The sequence below is a fragment of the Bipolaris victoriae genome (genome assembly GCF_000527765.1).
Source record: "Bipolaris victoriae FI3 unplaced genomic scaffold scaffold_191, whole genome shotgun sequence".
NCBI classification, from domain to species: domain Eukaryota; kingdom Fungi; phylum Ascomycota; class Dothideomycetes; order Pleosporales; family Pleosporaceae; genus Bipolaris; species Bipolaris victoriae.
Window position 1 is genome coordinate 1 of NW_014575201.1, and position 23,802 is coordinate 23,802.

Below are 23,802 nucleotides of genomic sequence, written 5' to 3' on the forward strand. Positions count from 1 at the left end.
TTATGATGTTGGCTTGTCATTAGAAGAGGATTTATGGGTGATGGATGGTGAAAGATGAATGATGATTATGTTGAAGTTGTCTTAGTTCTGGTATCGATGTTGGTGGATGGATGGATGGATGGATGGATGGATGGATGGATGGATGGATGGATGGATGGATGGATGGATGGATGGAGGAAAAAAGAATAGAACAGGAGTTTGGCCATGATATATAGGACGGCGAGGGTGCCTATTGAGATTGAAAAGTACGTGTACTTTTGGCATGTGAAGTGGCATCTGTCTTTGGCATGAGCGAGTGACAGACTATCAGCGCCAACTGATGCCATGCGCGAGTAGTGGTTGGTCAAATAAGCAGTCGATCCTGCAGTCTAGGACTATCGATTTATCATATCTTGGGAGAGGTTCGAAGGATGACTCGAAGGATATAGCGGTATATCGAATCGTATATCTCTCAAGCGTCTCACGCTTTCTGGTTTAATTGCGATAGGACTACATGTGCCATATTGAGAACCGTAACGTATGTAGAATACACAAGAGATAGGGACGTTGCTACGGGGACAATGAGCTGTTGCTTGGAACAGTCGGCCGCTGATACCTGCTGCGTCATTTTAATGTCCAATCACGATTGCCAAGTTTGCACGAAAGGCAGGCTCATGTGGCTCTCGTTAAATTACGAACATCAGACTCCCATATTGATACATCAAAAGCTTGGACATCATGCAACGCCAGTTTTCAATCATACATCGTACATACATCGTCTTACAGGCAGATCTTCATAATGTATTTTTAGTAAATTACCTCATGGCTGCTCCTGTGGTAATGTCCTTTTACGGACATCTTCACTGCTTTCCTTCCAATAACAAGGGTCCAAATGTATATCGCCTTCTGTTTCTTGGTCAAATGGAAAGAACTGAGTCACGATTACTTTTAATATCTTGGAATGTGCTGAGAGAAGTCGTTCACGTGCCCGTGGCCAGGAAATAACGCATAACCTCTTTCAAATGACAGTATCAAAGAGCAAAGATAAGAGGTGGCTACCTAGTATTTGTATTCAGCTCTATATAAAAGATCAGTATATGGTCCAGTTGATCCAAGGATAATGGATATGTAAACAAGTTCTGAAATTTGTAATGCGTACCGTACTACCGTAAATTCCCTGCCACGTGATATTTTGCACATCACACTGTGGCCTCCCCGTTCTAAACTTAATAACCCCATATCTAACACAAAGGATATTCAATATTTTACATGCCTAGAACTCTACCAGAGTAGATCAACAGCTATATAGAAACCCGTGGAACACTATCATGCAAATGGCGCACTCATGTAAGGTAGCTAGCAATTCTAGACTATTATTGGAATCACATGGGTTAAATCTGAATTGTCTCGTCCAGAACCTTCTTTCTAACAATATTAGGCTCCCGACCTGCAGCGTTGGCACACTTTTTCTGTTCCCAGGATAGATTACCAAAGAAACGATATTCTGGCCATTTGAAAGATGCTCGGCTGACCACTATTTCCAATCAGATGTTGTTACCAGGTTTCCTATTTTCACAAGGCAAACGGCCTCCTATCGCGACTGGCAAGATAATCAATTTCAAAAGTGAACTCCTTTCCACTAAGACTCAAAATAAATCGAAAACAGCACAGCGCACGATTGGAACGGCATGCCTCGTCATCTAACAGTGGACAGCAAACAATGCCCAGTAAACCTCGAGGATTATTTGAATATGTGGATTATCTCAGATAGAAGGACGCCAACCACTTGCAGGTATGCATGTCTTTGTATCAGTCAGTAAAAAGAACTATAATCAGTATTGTCACATATGCGTAATTCTGTGGAGATGGTAGCGTTCACTTGAGTGTTTCGATTCCAGGGGCTGGATTCAAAATACAAAACAGACTCGTCAGACTATCTAGACGATGCGTCGAGTATCAAATGTTTGTTGCTTGTGCGCATGCTTTGAATATCGGCATATTCCCACACTGCAGACAATTTATGAAATGTCACAACAAGAATAAGCATATCCCTAAACTGGTAACCCATTGTAATAAGAGATTTGATTACGGGAAGACCCCTATTAGGGAACTATTGCAATAGAACTGCACTTACGAATTCGAAAAAACGTGACACCCCATACCTTACATCTAACATACCTATTGACGAACATGTTTTCTTGTATGCTTGGTGACAATCCACTGGTAACGCGATAAGAAAAAGTTCGAAGCAGGCAACACCACCATCTGAAGGTACACTAATCAGCAATGACGGCTTACATACTCTGCCAGTGCACTCGCTGAAGCAGAAACGAGTCTCCATGATGTCTACACATCTTTAAAAAAGAAGATAGGATGGAGATAAGAGAGGGGTTCGACGCACAGACCCCCCATTCATCTCAACTTTTAGGATAGAAAAAAAAACAGGATATCAACCACAACCACCACCACAACTACGAGGACCTCAAGAAGAGCAAAAAGAAATGTTGACAAGAGTGGGATTCGAACCCACGCAGATTTCTCTACTAGCACCTGAAGCTAGCGCCTTAGACCGCTCGGCCATCTTGCCAGATGATATATGAAAGCTCAATTTTTTACACCGTCTATATACCAGACAATAGACCACAGCAGCATCGGCAGCCGCGAGCAGCGGGGTGGTGTCCAAAAACTGCGATAGCAACGAAAAGCGTGGGTGTGGGGGGCAATGAGGGGCACTTCAGCCGTCCCACGCAGACCTTTTACACCAGACTCGAGCGGGACCCATCGAAAAGCAAAAAAAAAAGTCAAGAAAAGGGTCCAGCACACCTAAGGCCCTTGTCGCAACCAACCCCCCAAGTTGCAAGTCCAAGTCCCCCCCCCCCTTCTTCCCTGCGCACACCAAAACCTCGTACTACAACATTCCTCGCTTAAACCCCATTTCGGCGTCTAGAAGAAGCGCAACTGCTGGGACGAAAAGCGCGTTTCCGAGGAAAACAAGGGGAGATGGGTGGACTTGGTAGTTCCTCGATGCGAGACATGTATGTATGTATGCGCCACATGGCGCGACTCAGCTTTTCTTACTACACCTTAGGCTCCGCGGACGCGTCTAGACTTTTTGGACTATTGTTGATGTGGAGATGGCGGGTCGGGTAGACTAAGCCCCGCGTTTTTTGTTTTACTCCTGGGTATGGGCTTTGGTTTTAGTAGTCGGGTTAGGCGTTGAGTGTGTGTGTGTGTGTGTGTGGGGCGTCGATAGTCAGGATGCTGTACCTGGCGCGCGCCAAGGGATGAGAGTACACCGGGCTGTTTCGCGATAAAGTCGGGAGGCTGCGGTAGGTTTTGCCTCAGGTTTCGTGCCAAGAGGCGGGTTAGTATTCTCCAGCAATTTCCGACTGGGGAAGAAGGGGGTGTATGCGGAGAAAAGAAAAAGTTGGGTATGTTGGGTCGAGCTAGATGGGAAATAACACGATTGGATGGCATTCTACAAATGTATTGTCGTGAGAAAGTAAAAGAATCGACATGTAACACGACATTAGCATCTAGTTGTGCATGCTTTTCCTGGTTGGGTGGGTGATGCATTTCTTTTGTTCTTCATGTTTCGTTTTGTTCAATGTTTATTCAAAATAGTTTCTAATTATGTACGACGAACTACCCAACATCATTCCTAATACATCGCCGCAACTCCACAAAACTATTTTTCACCACTCCGTTCCGCGGCCAATTTACAAAACAGCAACCATGAATCCGGCGAAGACAGCTGCGAATCCGAGATCGACCTTGCCAGCGGCGCCGCTGGGGTTGGGAACACTAGCAGAGCCAGTGGTGCTGGTAACAGGCTTGGGAGTACCAGTCGCGCTGGAAGTGGAAGTGGAAGTGGCAGTGGCAGTACCATTTGTGCTGATGAGACCGCCAGTCGACATGGGAGCGGTGCCATTTCCGCTGTTGTGACCGCCAGAGCCGGTGGGGTATAGAGGGACCAAAGTAGAGGCTCCAGTGGTGCCAGTAGGCTGAGGGGAGGAGCCCGTAGTCAGGGAGGCGGTCGCCAAAGGTACGTTGGAGGCTGCATAACAGTATTAGTATGTCGATCTTGATGCCGTCCCAGTTCCTCTTCTGTCCTTTCTACACACCGACTACAACGCGAGATAGCAGTGTACTTACCAGCATTTGCACCCTGACCATTGCAGATAGCTCCAATCGCGGCCACTGCAGCGTCCACATCGTTGGGACAAATCGTGGCAACCAAGGACTTCATGTCCTTGGATTCGCATACCATCTTGAGGGTGGCTGGGTTATTGTATTGGCCGGCAGCCGCAAGAAGACATGCAGGGGGCGCAGTAGCAGCGGATTGAGCAAGCGCGAAAAGAGTCGCGGCAAAAACGGTGTGTCCGAGCATATTTATTGACTGTTTTAGGATTGCTGGTGTCGAAGGTTGGATTATTTTTTATTAACAATAGTGCAGCCTAACGAGTGAGGATGAGCGAGCGATCCAAAAACGAACGAAATGTACAACAAAGAGTGTCGGTGAAGGAGGAAAGCAGGAGGCGCGTCGAGAAGGTCATCAAAGAGCAGTCCCCAAGGGGCTCGTCTCACCGCGCGTCTGCCAAGACGATGACTGGACGCTTATCTATTTAAAGTCCACGCTAACGGGCCTTGTCAGGAACAAAGTTTTGAAACAAGCGCTGATTGGATGTGCTGACCGAATGCCGCGAGGCCATAGCTCAGAGGCGACGTGCATTCTGCTCTCTCGACTGGTCTAGACGTCAACGAGGTAAGGGGAGAATGATGATTCAGGTTCGATATTATGTGATACACAAGGCACTTTCGAGGCGCCACACATCTTCCGCCAGCTGTTTTCTTATCGTATACTTCAGAAACAATAATGTACAAAGAAAGAAGCTCGCCAGTCCCGAACCGGAGGCGCCAACCTGGGGCGACTAGTGACCAAAAAAAGCTATTACAACGATGTATCCGCAATACGGAGCCTTGTTTTATTCAGAACTCCACAGCTGACAAAATACCAGAACGGGCAGAGGATCCAATAACGATCCATGTGCAGGCATGCTAATCTATCCCATGTAATGCAGTATGATTCCGAAGATCAGAGTTTAGTTGTTCCGTCAGATATCCAATCTGAGGGGCAAGCACCGGTTAGTGGACTATTAAATTGCCCTACCAATGATGCTGTAATGCGCCACAAACTCCGTCGCTAGGTATGTAAAACACAATAATAAGGAGGCAAAAAGGTAAGAGTACGACGAGACAGGAGGAGGCATGGAGGTCGGGGTTCGTCGTTATAGAGAGCGGGAAGCTTAAATGTAGATCATGAGATATGTATCTGTGGAGGATCATTGCTGCCTGGTCCAAGCATAGATGGTATAGGCTTGCGACGAGCTTTGGCCTGAGGTATGCGAGGTACGCCTTGGATGACGCGCGGTTCTTTCATCAGCGTGGGATCAAGTTTTGCAGGGACTACGACATTTGTTAGCAAGCTTTGAGTGAGGGCATGGATATAACTTACTCCGACTGACGACAGAACGATAATCGCCTGGAAAGCGGGAATTTGGCGGTGTTGCCGAGGCAGTATGCCAAAGGTGGTTTGTTGTATCTGACAAAAAGTCCACCTTCGATTTGTAGAAGAACGACGATTTTCCGCGGTTGCGCTTCGCTAGAATAACCTCATCGAAGAGTTTGATGGTAGGGTCATCAGCTGATTTGCTCTCGCGCTCATGGATGAATTCGTTGAAAGCTAGTGTATGGTTAGACATTTTCGTCAAAAGGGGGGTTAAAGTTACAAACCTTGTGTTTGCTGGAGTGCAGTAATGTACTGCACGTTTTCCACTGGCAAGCTCTTTACGAACTCATCCATTTTGAATTCATAATGCATGCCAGATTTCTTACGCTCTCCGGTAGCCGGAACCAGGTAACGTCGATAAGTGTAAAATAGGCTGGCGAAGCATCGTACAAACGATGCTCGGACCTGATCTGGACGAAACGCCGTAGGACATACAATGCAGATAGATTCCACACATCGGTTATGGGCATACGTGCTGCAACCTATACAAGGTCAGTTAAAAAAAACACTCGCGGAATTTGCTTGCATGCAGAACTTACCAGAACAGCGATATAGACCATCGTCTGATTTTTCTTCGCAGATGGAACAAACAGCACGATCTTCGTTGGGTCTCCACTGCAAACAATGTCCCTCCTGCCATTGCGTGGTTGAGGTATTGCGAACCTGCTGCACTGCCATACCAGGCATGATGGTTGATGCAGCTAGCGTTGACTGGGCATACACTGACGGCGCATACGAAGAGCCAGCTGCTTTGTATTCTTGACTCAGGGATGACGTGGATGCACTGGGAGTATGGCCGGTGAACGGCTGAGAAGGGCGCCGAAGTGGCGGCACACGCTCAAAGCCAAACTAGCTACGTTAGTCCATGGGCGATCAAAATAAAGAGAACCAAACTTACTGATGAACTTCGCCGACTTGAGGAGTCGAAATGCGCGGATCTCTTCTCCCGAAGGTTAGCCTGAAGAGCATACCCAGAATCGCTGCGCGATATAGGCGTGCCTGGCATGGGCGGAAATACCGTAGAAACAGGAGAGACCTTGGGTGAAGGTGGAGAGTGGTGTGACTTTATGGTTGTTGCTGTTGATGGCCTGTCGTTTCCGCGACTCAAAGCACTTGATTGTAAAAAGGCGTTGTAGATTAGGAGCTTGGAGCTAGGTGGCCCAAGAACTGTGCCGAATGAGGTCGAGTTCAATCCAACGTAATTCTGTATCGTCAATGGCTGTGCCCTATGCGAAAAAACCCCAGGGTTTTCAGATGCGAATGTGTCGAATGGGAATGCTTCGATCGCATACGCAGGTGGGCCAGTGGGCACGCCGTATTGCGTATGATGCGGGGCGGACTGCTGGAGCAAGGACATGAGCTTGCGTCGCTGCTGGCGAGGAAGTGCTGGCGGCGGAGGCCCATTGGATACTATCGAGTCGGCATCTAAATCAACCAATACATAATCGTCCTCTGGGTAATCAGCGGGCTCGTAACGACGTTCGATTCCAACAATGTAAGGACAAGGCGCCTCGATAGTCTGGACGAGACGAGATGGCAGAACGGGGATGAAGACGCCGGTCCATTGGAAAGGATACAGTAGGTTGGTGATTGCCATGCTTGCAAGATGGAGCATGGCGGTGTGAGAAGAGAGAAGGATGATCCTAGCCTCAGAGAGAACGAATTCGAACAGAGTGATGATGTTTGGGATAGACATGCAGCGGAAGAGGGCGTAAATGTCAATGTTGCGCGATCCCGGCAACTCGTTGACGGCTTCTTTCCGAGCATACATTCGAAGCTCCCGAACAGCTAATTCGACCTGTGTAACAGAGGTAATCGGGCTAAGTGCCTCTGCACATAGATTGACCACGTACCGTTCGAGCGGTTGCCACATGCCTACTCGCGGTGAGCTTGGTGGCACACGAAGAACCGCACCAGTAGTCATAGGTACGGTGACTGCCTTTAACCACTCTTTCCAGAATGGCGTGAGGCTCGCGTCTCGTCCCAATACACCATAGGCGCGTGGGATCCACAGGCCAGTCTCTCCATCCGTGAGACCCTCAATCTTGGAGGCTGCACCATGTCGTACCGGACGGAGCAGGTCCGTCATGAGCTGAATTTTTTCTTCCACTGCCCCAATCTCATCGTCGAGATTCTCGCGTTCTTCAGAATCGGGAGCTACCGAGGGGAGCTTGGTTAGGAGCTGAGACAACTTGGCACGCTCTAGTGCAAGACGCTCGCCCAGGCTGCTCGCCAGTTCCCGTTCTTCAGGATTCATGTGCAGGTTTCGCCATTCTTCGCATTGACGCTCAAGGCCTTCAGCAGCTGTGGCATTCAAGGGCAACCAGACAATAAGGCAAATGCCGTAAAGCTTTGATCCATCTCCGTTGGTCATGGCAAATCCATGCCATTGGCTCTTTGGTCTCTCGTCCGAGGAGACGACACTAACATCATTTGGAAAAGCAAACATGGGTACATAATCCGGAAAGGGGTTGCGCCTCTTGAGTTCCTCGACCATGTTCCTTGGCGGATAACGATCCAGTAGGACTGGCTCGTAGCGACGGAGAAGAGGATGCATATCCGGGTCTGGCGCGAAAGGCTGAGGTGCTGGTATTACCGAATTGTACCCGGACATGCGTTTGGAGGTTCGGATCGAAGCTACGTGCATGTCAGCAATCGTCGATAGAAAAAAAAGCAAAAAAGCAATATCATATCATGCCGAAAGGTAGCTGTATAGGCAGGCATGACCTTTTGGATGCATAGTATGATGTCAACTTACCTTGTCTTGCAGTCGACGGCTGTCTCTTCAGGCTGCTTTGCATAGTGGATATGCGCCGTCGGATGCTGCCAACCCCGGAACGAAGATTACCGACACCATCTTCGGGGTTGGCTTGTGAAACGCGCTGAGGTCGCGGGCGCGGCCTAGTGGGGGTCGAGCGAGACTGTTGTGCCACACCAGCAGTGAACTGTATCTCCTCGAGAAATGAATCTCGCTCAGATGCAAATTTGCGAAGGGCAATGTCGAATTCCTGGTCGCTTAGACCAGAGCCGCCAAGCTGCACGCCCTTGATGGTGGCGCTGCTCCGGTTGCTCGCCGTCGGCTTTGCGTCTGGTCCAATGATTGTGCTGACTGACTGGCGGTTTTCGCTGAGGCGATTTGCAGAGCGTGACCGCGACCTTGACCGCCCCCTATCGCGATGGGACAGGCCGTCCTGTGAGGTTGGGCGTATGGCATCCGTCTCGAGGGCGCGGTCCTCTTCGATTGTCTCATCGACGGGCGGCTGGGCTAGTGGGGAAGTGACTATGACATTATTCTGGGTGCGCTCATCGTAAACCTGCGATGACTCGATGCCGGAGATGAAGAAGTAGTCGGCGAGCGGGGGCGGTGACTGGTCAGGCGAGGCGGAAGAAGACGAGGGAGCAGGCGCCATGATGGTAAGTGGGCATAGGATATCCAAGAAAGACTCGTCGACGAAAGAAGGTGGGTTGGACTGGACTGGGCAGCCGGGGGGCGTGCGTGTCGGGCGTTGGGTCGCCTTTTGATCGTCTATGTCATTTGGGGATTGGACGCCAGGTCCAATGGGTGTTTGTGGTGAGCGGGTGGTGGGTAGTTATGGGCGATGGAGGCGACGAGTGGTGCGACAGTAAGTGTCAAATGCAGATGGAGCGGCGCCGAAGGGGGAGCCCAACGAGAGGATTTGACTTGGCTGGGCAGACGTGGCAGGCAAGGCAATGAGGGTTGCAGGGTGGGAAGTGCGGTGAGGGGCAGTGGCAGGGGCAGCAGAGGGTTTGTAGGGGTGGGCGGGCGGTGTTTTGTGAGGCCGGGCAGCGTGTGGTTGCTGCGGGCACAAAAGAGTGAATGAGGAGAGGGCCGGTGGAGAAGGGTTCAATGCACAGCGCGCCTGGTCACAAGCCATTGAAAAGGACAGGCGCGGGCCCAAGTGCCCCAGTTACATGGAGACAGCAGCTAGTCCCCATTTACCGTCATCGCAGGGCCTCTTCCCGTCTTGCGCTCTTATCACCATGGCATGAGGAGGGCAGGCTGGTTAGCGCTTGACAGCTCCCGCGGTCAACATGTGTCGGCGCTTGGCCCAGCCAGGCCGGACTGCTGCACCTCGTGTGTGCATGCACGCAATGGTCGAGTGGCCGCCGCGGCAGTCGACGCCAGCAGCTGGGCCATGCAAGGCACTGCCGCCATCCGCCATCCGCCAGCCGCGGGCTTGAAGGTGGTGGTGGTGGATTATACTTTTGATTCTAAGAGGGGCATATGTGTGTGTGTATGTGTGTGTTGCACCGCCCGGCCGTGACGATACATAACAGTGCACAGGCACGGCGTTGGTGTGCCGGCCTCTCCCCTGTGCAGTGTGCAGCGCTGCAAGACCCTGTCCTCGGAAGGCACGACCAGGGGGGGCCCACACCGAGGGGGAAGGCACAGTCTGGGTCCCTTCCCGCCTTGAGAGCAGCCAGCAGCCGCGACCGCGACCCTGGACCTGCTATTGGCTGGTTTGGCCTATTTGCGCCTGCCGCTGCCTTGCCATTCCCGGTGCAACGCTGTCTGTTCAGGGGCCGTCGAGTCGGCGCGCGCGACCGTCAGGGCTGTCTGTCATTAGGATATACGACCTGCGTCTGCGTCTGCGTCTGCGTCCACCATACCGTCGTGATGGTGTGCTTGCAATCTGCCTTTCCGTTTCACCTCAATTACCTGAACCGTACCGCCGCCACGGCCTGACAGTAGCAAATAGCAATAGGGGGGGCCTGGCATGCCGACTTTGGCCACGTCCATGGTTCGCTGCCATGCGCTACACCACCTGGCAACCTGTCCAACGTCCCAGACAAAGAAAACATGCTGCCCCACTGCCAGCTGCAACCAGCCGCACATCTCACACGCCCGCCCTGTTGCTGTCCTACTGTGTACTTACATACACACCCACCTGTGCATATGTACATACATACATGTACACAAAATCTCCCTCTCCCGCTCTGCATCCTATCTGCACACCGACAAGGCGTGCCTGAGCCGTCTGGAATCCCGTGTCCCGGCCATCTATCCCGCTGCCATTGCTGTTGCCCTTCCAACCCCCATGGTCCTAGGCTAATTTAGGCTCTTGCCTGTCTGCCTCTGCCTCCTTGCCAATCCTTCCAAATGTACACACATACATACCTATACGCCTGTGCCCCCCATACTATCCAACTGCGTACATGATCAAACCAGTTCGACCCGTCGATCTTACTGGTTCTTGTCGATCTTGAGTCGACGTCCTAAATTGGCCAGGGCGCACCCAATGCCGCTCTTAAGTCTGAAGACTGCAACGCCCCCAAAAAGTAGTCGGCCCATAGCTTTCCACATAAGCGAGCTCTACCACCCACTCTTCCTCCGCCTCCCTGCCTGCCCAGTCTCTTCGCCCTCTTCCATCTTATCAGCCGAGACATAATCAAACATTCAAGGTCATACATGTGCGGGCCCTCGTCTTCGTGAAGCACAGTCAATCCTTCGCCCGTCTTGGATCCCTCCGCCAGTTCGTGATTCCTGACATTGGCCGCGTCTCTTATCTTTCCCAGGATCCGAACACCGTCTGGGGTACCCTGTTCCTGCCTGCCGGGCTGATGACGCCCTGCGAAGATCAGCGCCACACATCCTTTCCCCTCGAAGCCGGTTCTCCACACGACGACGCCTCGCGCTAGTCATTGACGCAATAGCCCTATATTGCTTTCTCGAGGAGAATAGATTTCGCGCTTCCACGTGCGTTCGGGTTTCTCGGAGGTGGCTGAGTTCAAACGTACATGCTTTTGACTCGCTTCGCTTGCAGATCGATCCAAGTGACACTCCTCCACATCCCGGCTACCTCGATTGGGAAGCAGCTAGCCACACCACAAACACACCCTTCTACAAATTACCTCGTCACATGTATACATACATGCCTATGCGCCCACCACGCAATCTCTCACCCCCCCCCAATCCCTCTCTACCTTGCTTGAAAAACGTCCTCCGTGGAGCTGACGGCACCCACACGCGCACAACATACACCATGTACATGGCTTGCGGCGCTGTTGTTTGCTTTTCAGTGACCAATCGTAGCCGACAGTAATCATCCAATCACACCCTACACCTTTTCGGAGTGTCTTCCGACTGGCTTCATTTAGGCGTCATCCACACACACAAACAATTCAGGCCCAATAGCCAAGATCAGCCCCTCATAAACCGTAGGCACGAGTGTCATCCCGTCATTACAAGACCATTTCTACCACTCTTGGCCATCTAGGAGCGGGTCCTGCAAACCTTGTTGTCAAGTAGTATCCTCAGCGACGAGCCGTCAGCCATCCTGTACTGAGAGAGCCCCTATCGCCAAGCGCGCTTCTCCATTGAATCGCTAGTTGGCCCAAGACTCGTTTATCGTCTTCAGTCTTGGAGCCTTCGACTTCCTCATCTTCACCGGGTTTGTACGTCAGCAAGAAAGCCACTTGTACAACATCGCGAGGACTCAGCATTGGCGCATTGAATCCTGAGGCTTGCATATCCCAATTTAGCGACGTTGACTTTAGAGGCAGTTTCGGATTGACGTCGACAGCCTATTCAGAATCAGTACAGGTTTGGCATATACCGGGGAATCGTGGTTGTGGTAGGCTATTGTCATAGCGCCGGGATCCACATGTGTTGCGGAATGGCGGTTCATGATCACGATCGAGCTTGTGCTTGAGTCGCTGCGCCCGCGAGCGTATCGGGCAAAAGGTGGCGTAGATCTGACTCGTCACTCGGAACTGGGAGAACAAACCTCTAAACAGACTGCCGCTTCCCCCATGTTTTCCAGTTGCGCCTCCAGCAGATATCGGCGTGATCCATTCTTCGGGCTCATCTCCCCAGCCTTCGTCCTGACACTAAGCAACTGCTGGGCCACAAACTGATACAATTTGCGGAAAGTCCGCACTCTTCCACTGGCTGCTTTTCCCTCTCCTAAAGCTGTTTCAGTATATGTGACCGTCACTGCCAATACATGATTTCCCTCCTCCTTCAGCTCGAATCTTAAGATTCGCTGTAGCGACTCGCCTGGTCCAGGAGAAGTATTGGCGTCTTCGTCTGGTGTGCCTGTCAGGTCCAGTGGTGAGCCAGTAGGGTTTGAAGGCGTTTGCATGTCCCCTTGTATCCTTACGCCGCTAATTGCTTTTGTACTGTCTGATGGATCGAGCTCGTTGTTTGCACATAGTGTACAGGAGAATGTTTCGCCAACATAGGCACTGCCAAACGCCTCAGGGAGGTTCAGTACAGGGCTGAGAATGAATGCATCGTTGGTATTTCGCTGAGAAGGGTAGGCGAGCGAGGCTTGTGGCGATATACCCAGATCTTTCGAGTTTGGAAGTGAATGCTGTGTAGCAAGCATCGGTCGAGATAGTCTGATACCGTCAGTGACTGCTACCTCTCTTGAACAGCGGTGACAAAGCGCATATAGACTTTGGCCATTCAGTGATACCACGAGGACCGATTGTTATTGAGCCGCATTTGCCTGGGCGATACGCACCGTAGTACCTTCAGGCTCACCGAGTGCGCTGTCTTGAGAGAGTCTCCCATCGCAGGGCCTCGTTGTTGAGCCATGTCGATGGCCGTTGTGTTGCAAGGTCACTGAGCTTGTGACAAAAGGCCAGGCTCACGCTCAAGTGGGGCAAGCGCATCACCAGAGAGCATCTAAAACATCGGGCCGGCGCGGACTTAGCTCGGTGATAAAATTTAACCGATATCGTGAACTCATGTGCTCGAGCCATAAGAAATCAACTTGTTGGGCCGAGAGTTTCGCTTCGCGCTGTTGTGCTTATTACTTGTTTTTACTGAGTTTTGTCTTTGGTATTACCAACGCAAAAAGAAAAATTACTGGAAAGTATGGGTGTTGCGTCCGGTCAAGAAGATATCCAGCTTCAACGATGTCCACATCTGGTCATCAAGACTGACACCCCAAAAGTTATGTGTTTCGTCCCATCATAGACTTTGTGTTCAATCATGCTGATGCGAACTTGCAGGACGGGGTGTGTTTGCAACAAAAGACATTCCTGCACAGACCATCATAGACATTTGTCCAGTCTTGATATTGGGAATAGACGAGAATAAGAAGCATATAGAGAACACTTGCCTTTATCACTATACCTAGTAGGTATCTCTACTCTTCGATTCCTGTACATGCTTGCTTCATAACTCAATCTGTGCATTGGTTTCGAAGACACTTAGACTTAATTTCCCCATGTCACAAGCCCCTAGATGACTTCGGCGGCAACTCTAGAGAGGCACGTCAATAGTTGACTGCAAGTATATAGACCTAACTCCGTCCAGCAATTGGCCCCAAACAGATGCGCACGGCAATCACCAGGTTTCGCAAGCAGTCGTCTTTGGACTAGGCAGCATGTTCAACCATTCGACCCAGGAGCAGAATGTGGGATGGATGCGAGATCTCTGTCGCAAAATTATAATATACCGAGCTTTGAGAGACATTCTTGCAGGCGAAGAGCTCTGTAAGCGACAAGAAAACAAACTTCCAAATCAAAATTGAAAAGACGCTAATAGATCTAGGCATATCGTATGGCAGCCACCTAACATTTAAGGATGCGGATATGCCACCTCCAACGCCACTTGAAGATGAAATCGAGCAGTTGAGAATGATTGAGCCGTATTAAAGATAGTAAAGTACAGGGGTCCAAAGAACAAGCGTCTCCGGTGCAGAGCCCTTCCCCAGCTGGTGTACGTGCCGAAGTAGACAAGGTGATTATATTGAAAGTGGTAGCCTTGGAGATTGCGTGCAAGGAAGAAAGATAGTAATTAAGTGCTAAGAGGCTCTGGTTTTTCGCTTGACGGTGTAGCGTCTGCAGAGCTTTCGTCTTCGGCGTCGTTCCTTAGGTCATAAGCGAGCTCGAAACATTCTTCCAGAAGCTGTGTTACGCGGCCTTGACCATCAGGTATCTCGTCGCCCACCATGAATTTACCGTCTACACGCATATTGTCGATTGAATTCAACTATTCCTACATTAGTACGCAGACTGAAGTATCATTATGAAACACAAACCTTCATGCTATACGGGTACAGTTCTCTTGGTGATGATACGCCTCCCAATTTCTTCACTTCGAGAAGACATTTTCGGAGAGTTGTCAGTTGGTTGTATATTGGCAACAATGCTTCAGAGACAGGCTCGGATGTTAAGAGCAACTGGTAGATGAGCGCATAATTCTTCCGTAGGAGGTACAGTAGTGTCTTGGTATGTTAGCCTACAAGCTCTCATAGTACAGGTGACACATACTCTTTGCTCGTAGATCTCAGATGGGCGCCCTAGTGCATCAATGAAGTTGCCGTCTACCCGTGCCTCGTCTATGCGGTCAAGCTGACGCTGAAAGTCCCAAAGATCTGTCTCACGGAGTGACCATGCTTGCGTAAGCGTAAGCTTTTCAAGCTTGTTTCGGATGGTGAGGAGCTTGTCATAAGTATCTTTGAAGGCCGGTGCTATGCGTCCTTGCCTATACATGCATTAGCTAACGACTGGAAAGGAACAGGAAGGCACGCACTTTTGCTTGATTAGCGCAAGCCAAAGCAGGTTTCGCCTCAACAGTGTGCCAATGAGAGTTTCTGCTTCTGGTGCCGGCTCAGGATTTTCTTGGGTGAGTTGCATTTTATCAACCATCTCGGCTAGCTTCTCTTCGGTTGAACCGGTGGTCTCATATGCATGAATTCCGTATTCTTTGAGTTCTTCGTTTAGCTTGATCAATTCCTGCTCGTACTCTTCAATTTCATCATGAGGAAACTAAGACTCAGTGAGCATATACGCGGAGTGCCTTGCAAAGACAACCCACCTTCGATCGTGTGTTGCAACCGCAAGTTGATCTTAATATTGACACCAGCTTCTCCCATTTTGGTATCAGCTCGGGGGTGAGCTCGGATAAGTTGAGGTTCAGTTCGGCTAGAATCTCCTCGCACACCTTGATACGAGCGTCGAGAAGAGTGAGAAGGTGGGGGCTATACTGATCTTTGCCTCGCTCGACATAGTCTCGACAGTCCTTCAAATTCTTGTCGAGTGCTTCAAGGTCCTTTTGCGAATAGAATGTAGCTTCCTTGAGGTGATCCAGGAGGCGCTAAAATTTGTTAGAACTTGGAATTAGGACTATATGTACTGGATATCTTGTCCTACTTTGATTGTTGAGACGTATGAGTATCTACGGAGAGGTCAGTATACGCAAAGTAAACAGTGGTTAGATGCATACACTGCTGGTGGCTCATGGTTCTTTCCGATGGTCAGATATGCAAGTGAGATGAGCTGAAAACAATCATCAAGCATGTAGTCAACTACAAGAAGATATCAGCGGATTTGCGGCTACATTCGGCAGGTGGCAACGTGACATACCTTTGTTCTGCTCAAGACGCTTCGTTTCGCGAATCTCGTTCAAAACTATGACCTGCTCGATAACCTGATCGTACAGCTTCAAGACATCCTGGCTCTTGAAGTAAGTCGATCGGTCGCGCTTCAGCAACTCGAGCTCTGTCCGGATGGATTGCAGTCTGTCGAGAATAGGCTGCTCTTTCGGGTCGAGCGGAATCCGCGGCAGTGGAGAGTCGGTCATGGTGGTCCACAAGAATTATGCAGCGATGGCCGGATCGTCTTGAGGTGGGGTTGAGCCTAACTCGGTGGTTGGTGAGGGCCTGGAGTGCAGCAATATGCGAACTTGCACGTAGCCGGGCGGGAAGCCAAGATGCAGCATGAGAGCGGGGAAAGGGCTTGGAACGTCACCGAGGGGCAAAGTCAGCCTCCATTCTAAAACAGGCTAGACCGAGCTAAGCGAAGGACACCACTAGCGCCTTCCACACCATCAAACGAATTCAGCAGTCTCGAAACTACAACCACCTCGACCTCACGACCAATCTCACGATCACAACCGTCGCAATGTCTACCGCCGAGCTCGCCTCCTCCTACGCCGCTCTCATCCTCGCTGATGACGGTGTCGACATCACTGTACGACTCCCGAGGTGCATCTGTGCAATTTCCGGGCACCATGGCTAATTTGAACAGGCCGACAAGCTCCAGTCTCTTATCAAGGCCGCAAAGGTCGAGGACGTCGAGCCCATCTGGACCTCCCTCTTCGCCAAGGTGCGCATTCACGGCAATGCTGCGTTACAAGACAAATTTCTGATGTGTGAATAGGCTCTTGAGGGCAAGGATGTCAAGGACCTGCTCCTGAACGTTGGCTCAGGTGGCGGCGCTGCTGCCCCTGCTGCCGCTGGTGGTGCTGCCGCCGCTGGCGGTGCCGGTGACGCCGCACCAGCAGCCGAGGAGAAGAAGGAAGAGGGTACGTTGGCCCACACACAATGGCCATGGCAGATGATCTGACTAACACACCAACAGAGAAGGAGGAGTCCGACGAGGACATGGGCTTCGGTCTTTTCGACTAAGCGTCTTCTTTCTCTTCCTTTCTTCGACATTTGCCTTTATCGGGGTTGTACAACGGATTCATCAGCGGGCATATCCCCATTGCTGGGGTAGAAATAGTCACGACCTCTCCGTGACCACGGTTTTGCACACGGGCCCTCCCCGGAAGAAACAAAGACGGCGTCATGAGATATGTTAGGTCGGCAGGTCAATGAATACTTCGAAAAGCGCAATGTCGGGAGTCTCTCCGTGATACCCTAGGTGATGACAACGGGCAACGAAATGCCATGTCTTTAGAGGCTTCTCTATCCTCCAACAACCTTGCTAGCGCAGCAGTGAAGTCAAGTTGTGTTGTTCAATTCGGGACCAACCACTCACTCACCTTTGGGGGTGGGTTCTGTCTGCCATTCTTAGCGTTCGTCTATTGCACGCACCAGCATGTGACTCACTATACCCCCGTGTGTTAGCTTATGCCCACTTTCTTTATTTCACAAAATCCGCCTAACTGCTCTTCTTCGTCAACGCATCGTACAAATTTCCTCTCTGCCGTTACCCCATTTCAATGAGGTCTTCAACTGTGTTTCTAACGCCATTACATGTGTCCAGGATTTGGCATCTAGGCTTGCTCAAGCTAGTATTGATGATTCGTCCCCGAGTGGCATAGTAGTCCAATCTCATCGATTACAGGGACATTCTAAAGCAGAGAATGGTAGTAAATGCCCAAGTAAGTTGTGCGATAGCTTCCTGTTTGTTATGGAACTGGCAAAGGTGAGAGCTGAGTGGACGGTAGTACAATCACCAGATACCCTGTTTTTTACGTAGATTGATATCTTGCAGAGTTTGTCTGAATTTGACTTGATTGGTTGATGTGCCCATGATAACATATCCAAAACACACAATAACCTGTGTAACAATTTTCAGCTAAGCATGTTATGCGCCTATTGGATGCCTTATGTTGACACAATAAGGGATTCCCATTTATACGCCATTGGCGCGCAGAAGCTCGTCGTCGTAAGTCATACTGTTAATGCGCTTCTTTGTGAACTCGAATACAGTAAAGAAAATTGCGTTGACAATGCAGGAGCGAGACATTGATACACCCAGGCCTAGAGTTTGTCAGTAGCGAATCTGAAAAATCCCAATGACCTATTCTCACCTCGATACATCCGACGGTTGAAAAATTGAATCTTCGGACGAGTGGCCTTGTCTTTTCCTCCAACAAGGCAGTTGCGCTGATAGATGCTCTTGGCTGTATCGATGGGGAATATCTATAAAAAACGGTTAGGTATGCCTTTCCTCCCTTGCTAGGCGTACTTACACATGCCCAACTCACCAGCCCACAAAGGCCACCAGCTATGACAACTGCCAACGGATGTGTGGGCGATGTTCCGCGTGCTTTTGCCAAAACCTGTTTCACGCTCTCATATGTAATGAAGTAGATGCCGGTGCCGATCGAATCCCGAACTATGCAATGTCAGCTTTCTACACCTTTCTCTCTGCCTTGATGCTTTGGTTTACCCACGTAAATGCAAATGAAAGCCAGAATACAGGCCACCCCAACCCCGATGCCTGACCAGATTTTGTGCCGTCTTCCAGGTTCCTAAATTCTGGTAACTCTTCCGTATCGCTTCGTTTTTGCCGCCGCCATCGTTACGCTCGGCCATAAGCACTGAAATTTGTGCGCTTAGTTTCGTCAGCTCGAACGGACCTAGAGAATGTTTAGTCGGTTTCGCCCGCAAATGGAAACCCCTTCTGCATACATGCAATGACTGTAATAGCTGCGCCCGCATTCACCCCCGCCAGCCCGAAGCAGGCGACTGTTGAGAATGTGGGCCATGCATCTTTGGTATTCGCGATTACGAGTGGCGAACTCCCAGTAGTCTGGTAAATCCAGTTGTCAAGCGCATACTTGGAGCGCTGGTATATGGAGAAGGACACCGTACGAACAAGCGTTATGCTTGCGAGAGGAGACCAAACACCTATGACGCGTGTATTAGAATGCATTCGATACTACGCGGAGAAACAACCGGCTTACCACGGTAGAAACCGTGGAAACCCTCGGTTTTGTAGGTATGGCGGACGCAGTCGGCAAAAGAGTTGAATTTGTAACTGTTTAGAGTCAGGCGTATTCTACGAGTGAATAGGGAAGACTGGCATACGCTTGCAGGCGGGTTTTGACCGAGTCGAGAGGATACTGGAAGCTGTTAGTGCCTCCGAGCTCAGTAGCAAGTCACCGTGAATGGGTTGGCTCACAGCAGCAAAGGTAGACAGCAGGCTACTGGAGCTCGCGGCGACCTCAGTCCTGTAGCGCTTTGTCCATCGCTTTGCCTGCTCGCTGCGCAGGACGGCTCTCGAGACGTCGGTCAGATCACGGGGCCTACTGGAAACGCCTCTTTGTAAATTTGGCCTCTCCCCCTCCTGCGTGGGCATACCGGCTATCGCTAGCTGTGGAAGACAGTGCTGTCTTCCTACGGCAATCGCGATCGGGCCAGCAGCCAGACAAGCTCCATGAAGACCGCTGCGTCGTCAGGCTCAGTGGGTTGCAGGAGTGCGCGCGATCAGTGTAACGTGAAAGGGTTGGTGGCAGAGAGGGAGGGTGGGCGACAATGGCGGAAGATGCTGAGTGTGTATAGATTCGGAGCGTGGTGATGGAATGGTGGGGTTAAGCTCACTCCAAAGCGGCTTAACCGTCACCGGAACCATGGCCTGATTGGCGCATGGCTGTGATCGACAAGCCGAATCGCACTTCAATGTGTCTCCCAGATCGCAGAAATGTCTCGCCCACCACACGCAAAAGACGATCGCTGCTTTGGCATTGGGCATGCGTATGCTTTTTTGATTGCCCATGCCGTCATCCTGTCAGAACTCGTTGTACAGGTGTGTAATTCAAGAGTGCCGGTGTGGAATGCGGGGTCGGTTCGCGCCTATGCGAAGCTGAACACTTACCCCAGTCCACATGCATCGCTATAGCTCAGGCGAATCACATCCGCCCTCTACTGCAGCCACAGTACTTGGACAGTCATTCTCTGATTTACAATCTTAACGTCAAGTCGCGCGCTGGTACTAGGGCCTCTTCCACGCCGCGTCTTGCGCTCCAGCTACCCGACGTTGGCCATCCGACAGCAAGCCTGCATCTGTGACAGGACGTGTATGACAAGAGGCTACCGGCCGCGGACCATGGTACGTGTGTTGAATTAAGCTCATCAGCATCCGCAGCCATGCTCCTTTCCGATGCCACATCATGTTCGAGATATCATATCTAACTTCAAGAACTACTGAAATCCTGGTCATGCGTTGAACAGTCTTGTACATGTGGGCGCCATCCTCAACCCTCGTGATTTTGCATATATCAGCTCAGCCAAATTCCTCCTGCAGAGACGTCTGACATGGCTGCCATCGCCAGCTGGGCCTCTTCTTGGCTACATCAGTCTTTCTTGCCTATGATCTTCCTCAACTCCGCATCGTTTTCCGATCTCTCGGCCGACACCTTTTGATTCTCCTCGGCCTTGCGCTGTTTCTTCCTACGCATATCTCCCAGTAGCGCCTCTCCAAACGTTCCCCTATCATCGTCCAGCCTCTCAATCTGCCCGTGCCGCCTCAGGCTCTCTTTGTGCCAACTGATCTGACCTCCATCTGCCTCTCGGTGCTTTTGCGCATTGAGCTTGGCGGCACGTATTGACGTTCGAGCGTAAACGAACAGCAGTCCGGCCATGGTAAAGGCAGCTAGCGGTGCCATGACCGTCTGTATATGGGTCAGAGAAAACATGATAGGCGACTCCTACCTCCGAAAGAGAGATCTTACACGACCATTGATGATACCACGGTTCCGTGAAAAACGTGCTGATGCATTGCCAGGTGCGGCTTTGGGGACTTCACTCAAGCCATCGGCGGCTTTGGGCATGGAAAGCCTGCCCCCCATTGCTGAAGAGTTAGAGTAAGTGTGAATCGAGATTGATATGTTCAATCGTACGCGCGATGAAGTACGCAGTGTCAAAGCTCACAGTGGAGATGGCGTGATACGTCTGGGAATTGTCGGGTTTGCTTTAGAACTCCGGATCCAAGGAGAGTTTTGCTGCTGTCATTTGTTGGCATGTTTATCCCACCAACAATCCCAAAGTCGATCTCACATGGGTGAACATGCAATTGCTTTGGTGTAGGCGCGTGCGGGCGCAGTAGGTGGAGCTCAGAAATGATGAGGTAATTGTCATAGTAGCTATCGCAAGCGGTATAGCGTATGCACCCTGATTAGTCGACCGAGGTCGCGTCATCGTCTGTTGATTCCATAAGCGCAAAATCGCAAAACTTCTGCATAATCAAAAGTGGCGTGCCTCGGCAACCTTGCTCCCTTTGCGTTGTCATCGTAGGTCCAGCCCTTTTCTTCCCCATTGCTGCTACCTAGGAATCTTTCCAGGGGCTGCACAGCAAGACGTAGCTGCACGACTGTGTCTGGATAATCTAGGCTTACTAAAGTAATCCAGAACCGTCCTTAAATACGGTGGTGCATTTTCGGCCTGGGTGTGTTGTCGTCATAATATAAGCACCTGCTAGCACCCGATCTGCAATCTTAATGCAAAGAACCACGGCTTACAGACTGCGAGCTCTATCTGCGAGTCTCCATACCATTACCCCTCCATCCACAAGAAACACCATTCTGTCACGACCCCACTTCCAGTCTCCACGAACCGCAGTGGCATCCTCACGCTTAGCAACCCTCTCGTCTCACTTCTCGACAACGAGTCTCAAGATGTCGGCCGAGACCAAGGAATGTGATTACCTAGTCATCGGTATTGGCAGTGGGGGTATCGCCTCTGGCCGACGAGCCGCCAAACACGGCGCAAAGGTTATTGCTGTCGAGTCGAAACGATACGGTGGTACTTGCGTTAATGTAGGCTGTGTACCGAAGAAAGTGACTTGGAATGCGGCAGCAATCGCAGAGACGTTCAAGGACGCATCCGCATACGGCTTCAAGGTTGGCGGGGTACCGGAATTCGACTGGCCATACTTCAAAAAGAAGCGGGATGACTATGTTACCCGCCTGAATGGCATCTACGAGAACAATCTGAACAGGGACGAGATTGAGCACCTGAGGGGGCGCGCAAAATTCGTCGCAAAGGATGAGGTCGAAGTCGCACTGAATGAAGGAGGCACTCAGCGCATCAAGGCGAAACACATTCTCATCGCAACTGGTGGACGCCCAGTTATCCCTGATATTCCCGGAAAAGAACTCTGCATCGACAGCGACGGGTTCTTCGAGCTTGAGAAGCAGCCGAAGAGTATCGCAACAAGCGGTGCGGGATACATTGGTGTTGAGATGACCGGCATGCTACACGCTCTCGGCACCAAAACACACTTTTTCATTCGCGGCCAGAAGCTCCTCCGAAGCTTCGATCCCATGATCCAGGACACCGTGACTCAGGAGTACGAGCGTCAAGGCATCAACCTATACAAGGGTACACAGATTACGAAAGTAGAGGATATCGGAAACGGAATGAAGCGTGTCACCTACCAGGAAACAGAGAGCAAAAAGGAATCCACTGTCGAGGTTGAGACTGTCCTTTTCGCGACAGGACGTGTGCCTGAAATTGAGGACCTCAAGATCAAGGATTTTGGTATCAAGGTCAACGACAAGAACCATATCGTTACCGACGAATTCCAGAACACGTCCATCCCCAACGTCTATGCCATCGGTGACGTCTGTGATCGCGGTTTCGAACTCACACCCGTCGCCATCGCCGCTGGCCGCCGCCTGTCAGACCGCCTCTTCAACAACCAGCCCGATGCCCGCCTTGTATACGAGAACATTCCCTCTGTCGTCTTTGCTCACCCAGAAATCGGCTCGATTGGTATGACCGAGCCCGCGGCCCGCGAAAAGTACGGCGACGATAAGATCAAGATTTACAAGACAGAATTCAAGGCAATGTACTTTGCCATGATGGATCAAGAGCATAAGCAGCCCACTGCGTACAAGATCATCTGTGCAGGCCCAGAGGAGAAGGTAGTCGGTCTGCACATCCTTGGCCAGGGAAGCAGCGAGATCCTGCAAGGATTCGGCGTGGCGATCAAGATGGGTGCTACCAAGAAGGATTTCGACAGTTGCGTGGTACGTATCTTTTTTATCTCTCCCCTCCCCTCCCTTACGCCTTCCTTCCATTCCTTCCAATTTCTCGTTCTGGACGGCTGTTCCGTGCCTGCATATGCAGGCGGTTTGCCGCCCTCCCCCCTGGTAAAATGCGTTGCGAACATGTGCCCACGTCTGCAGGGGGCATTAACACGAAAAATCGTGGAAGCCACACACAATCAAGGGTTTGACACGTTATCTAATATATACATGCATGGATCTTTGCTAACACATGTCGTCTTTTTCTTCAATAGGCAATCCATCCGGTCTCCGCCGAGGAGCTCGTCACCATGACCTAGAGAAAGCTGGGGGAGGAAACCCAACTACTTTTCTTGTGGAAATTCGTGCGAGAGACAATGAAAGTTCGTTGTGTATCGCATTTAGTATTTTCGTATGCATGCGAGATACATTGCGCGTGGTTCTATCGATTAGACCGACGGTTTAGGGTTAGACAACATCGAGAAAGAACAATTGCAAACAAGCTCACGAGCATTATGATGAGAATATCGCTCCCAGTACCATTGCAGCTTTCCTACATTGTTTTTTTTCTTGCTACGCGCCATATCCTTTTCTTCATCTCCATCTCTCTCTCTCTCTTGCTTTCCCACATGTCGTCATTTCGTTCCCCCATCCCACTCGATTCCACATGGAATGCAATCCCCCCAACACATCCGCGCTCTGCACGGAACACACCCGATCCCGCCCCCCATTTCGCACCCTCGATCACCCATTCTCTCCACGGTACCGACATGGGTGCAAGTGCCGCCTCCCC

At 50.7% G+C, this 23,802-nt stretch overlaps 13 protein-coding genes across 13 annotated transcripts; 5 read left to right on the plus strand and 8 right to left on the minus strand.

Annotated features, from left to right (window-relative positions):
• Positions 1-2,461: 2,461 nt before the first annotated feature.
• On the minus strand, positions 2,462-2,704 carry COCVIDRAFT_115490 (hypothetical protein; the record flags this gene model as incomplete). Its single annotated transcript, XM_014694929.1, has 1 exon — positions 2,462-2,704. A coding segment is annotated over one exon (243 nt), but the record flags the coding sequence as incomplete, so codon positions are not given.
• Positions 2,705-3,096: 392 nt separating this feature from the next.
• Positions 3,097-3,555, minus strand: COCVIDRAFT_115500 (hypothetical protein; the record flags this gene model as incomplete). Its single annotated transcript, XM_014694930.1, has 1 exon — positions 3,097-3,555. One exon carries the CDS (start codon positions 3,553-3,555, stop codon positions 3,097-3,099), a length of 459 nt encoding a protein of 152 aa, XP_014550416.1.
• A 143-nt stretch (positions 3,556-3,698) lies between these two features.
• Positions 3,699-4,369, minus strand: COCVIDRAFT_43042 (hypothetical protein; the record flags this gene model as incomplete). Its single annotated transcript, XM_014694931.1, has 2 exons — positions 3,699-4,036; positions 4,135-4,369. 2 exons carry the CDS (start codon positions 4,367-4,369, stop codon positions 3,699-3,701), a joined length of 573 nt encoding a protein of 190 aa, XP_014550417.1.
• A 927-nt stretch (positions 4,370-5,296) lies between these two features.
• Positions 5,297-8,958, minus strand: COCVIDRAFT_31830 (hypothetical protein; the record flags this gene model as incomplete). Its single annotated transcript, XM_014694932.1, has 6 exons — positions 5,297-5,445; positions 5,495-5,722; positions 5,773-6,030; positions 6,088-6,397; positions 6,447-8,185; positions 8,307-8,958. The coding sequence occupies 6 exons, from the start codon at positions 8,956-8,958 to the stop codon at positions 5,297-5,299; spliced, it is 3,336 nt and encodes a 1,111-aa protein (XP_014550418.1).
• A 597-nt stretch (positions 8,959-9,555) lies between these two features.
• Positions 9,556-10,256, plus strand: COCVIDRAFT_21116 (hypothetical protein; the record flags this gene model as incomplete). Its single annotated transcript, XM_014694933.1, has 2 exons — positions 9,556-9,804; positions 9,855-10,256. The coding sequence occupies 2 exons, from the start codon at positions 9,556-9,558 to the stop codon at positions 10,254-10,256; spliced, it is 651 nt and encodes a 216-aa protein (XP_014550419.1).
• Positions 10,257-10,809: 553 nt separating this feature from the next.
• On the plus strand, positions 10,810-11,209 carry COCVIDRAFT_43045 (hypothetical protein; the record flags this gene model as incomplete). The annotated part of the gene is made up of 3 exons (XM_014694934.1): positions 10,810-10,920; positions 11,006-11,105; positions 11,148-11,209. 3 exons carry the CDS (start codon positions 10,810-10,812, stop codon positions 11,207-11,209), a joined length of 273 nt encoding a protein of 90 aa, XP_014550420.1.
• A 615-nt stretch (positions 11,210-11,824) lies between these two features.
• COCVIDRAFT_31831 (hypothetical protein) lies at positions 11,825-13,112 on the minus strand (the record flags this gene model as incomplete). The annotated part of the gene is made up of 3 exons (XM_014694935.1): positions 11,825-12,094; positions 12,298-12,913; positions 13,039-13,112. 3 exons carry the CDS (start codon positions 13,110-13,112, stop codon positions 11,825-11,827), a joined length of 960 nt encoding a protein of 319 aa, XP_014550421.1.
• Positions 13,113-13,394: 282 nt separating this feature from the next.
• COCVIDRAFT_43047 (hypothetical protein) lies at positions 13,395-14,179 on the plus strand (the record flags this gene model as incomplete). Its single annotated transcript, XM_014694936.1, has 4 exons — positions 13,395-13,410; positions 13,532-13,658; positions 13,839-14,017; positions 14,076-14,179. The coding sequence occupies 4 exons, from the start codon at positions 13,395-13,397 to the stop codon at positions 14,177-14,179; spliced, it is 426 nt and encodes a 141-aa protein (XP_014550422.1).
• A 142-nt stretch (positions 14,180-14,321) lies between these two features.
• Positions 14,322-16,109, minus strand: COCVIDRAFT_31833 (hypothetical protein; the record flags this gene model as incomplete). Its single annotated transcript, XM_014694937.1, has 8 exons — positions 14,322-14,516; positions 14,566-14,751; positions 14,798-15,011; positions 15,060-15,295; positions 15,345-15,623; positions 15,680-15,704; positions 15,753-15,834; positions 15,893-16,109. The coding sequence occupies 8 exons, from the start codon at positions 16,107-16,109 to the stop codon at positions 14,322-14,324; spliced, it is 1,434 nt and encodes a 477-aa protein (XP_014550423.1).
• A 320-nt stretch (positions 16,110-16,429) lies between these two features.
• COCVIDRAFT_43049 (hypothetical protein) lies at positions 16,430-16,935 on the plus strand (the record flags this gene model as incomplete). The annotated part of the gene is made up of 4 exons (XM_014694938.1): positions 16,430-16,498; positions 16,556-16,633; positions 16,688-16,832; positions 16,865-16,935. 4 exons carry the CDS (start codon positions 16,430-16,432, stop codon positions 16,933-16,935), a joined length of 363 nt encoding a protein of 120 aa, XP_014550424.1.
• A 955-nt stretch (positions 16,936-17,890) lies between these two features.
• On the minus strand, positions 17,891-19,342 carry COCVIDRAFT_115510 (hypothetical protein; the record flags this gene model as incomplete). The annotated part of the gene is made up of 8 exons (XM_014694939.1): positions 17,891-18,018; positions 18,069-18,180; positions 18,231-18,376; positions 18,435-18,620; positions 18,673-18,891; positions 18,948-19,021; positions 19,072-19,106; positions 19,166-19,342. The coding sequence occupies 8 exons, from the start codon at positions 19,340-19,342 to the stop codon at positions 17,891-17,893; spliced, it is 1,077 nt and encodes a 358-aa protein (XP_014550425.1).
• A 994-nt stretch (positions 19,343-20,336) lies between these two features.
• COCVIDRAFT_31836 (hypothetical protein) lies at positions 20,337-20,813 on the minus strand (the record flags this gene model as incomplete). Its single annotated transcript, XM_014694940.1, has 2 exons — positions 20,337-20,654; positions 20,715-20,813. The coding sequence occupies 2 exons, from the start codon at positions 20,811-20,813 to the stop codon at positions 20,337-20,339; spliced, it is 417 nt and encodes a 138-aa protein (XP_014550426.1).
• Positions 20,814-21,656: 843 nt separating this feature from the next.
• Positions 21,657-23,329, plus strand: COCVIDRAFT_21122 (hypothetical protein; the record flags this gene model as incomplete). The annotated part of the gene is made up of 2 exons (XM_014694941.1): positions 21,657-23,012; positions 23,285-23,329. The coding sequence occupies 2 exons, from the start codon at positions 21,657-21,659 to the stop codon at positions 23,327-23,329; spliced, it is 1,401 nt and encodes a 466-aa protein (XP_014550427.1).
• Between the last annotated feature and the right edge of the window lie 473 nt (positions 23,330-23,802).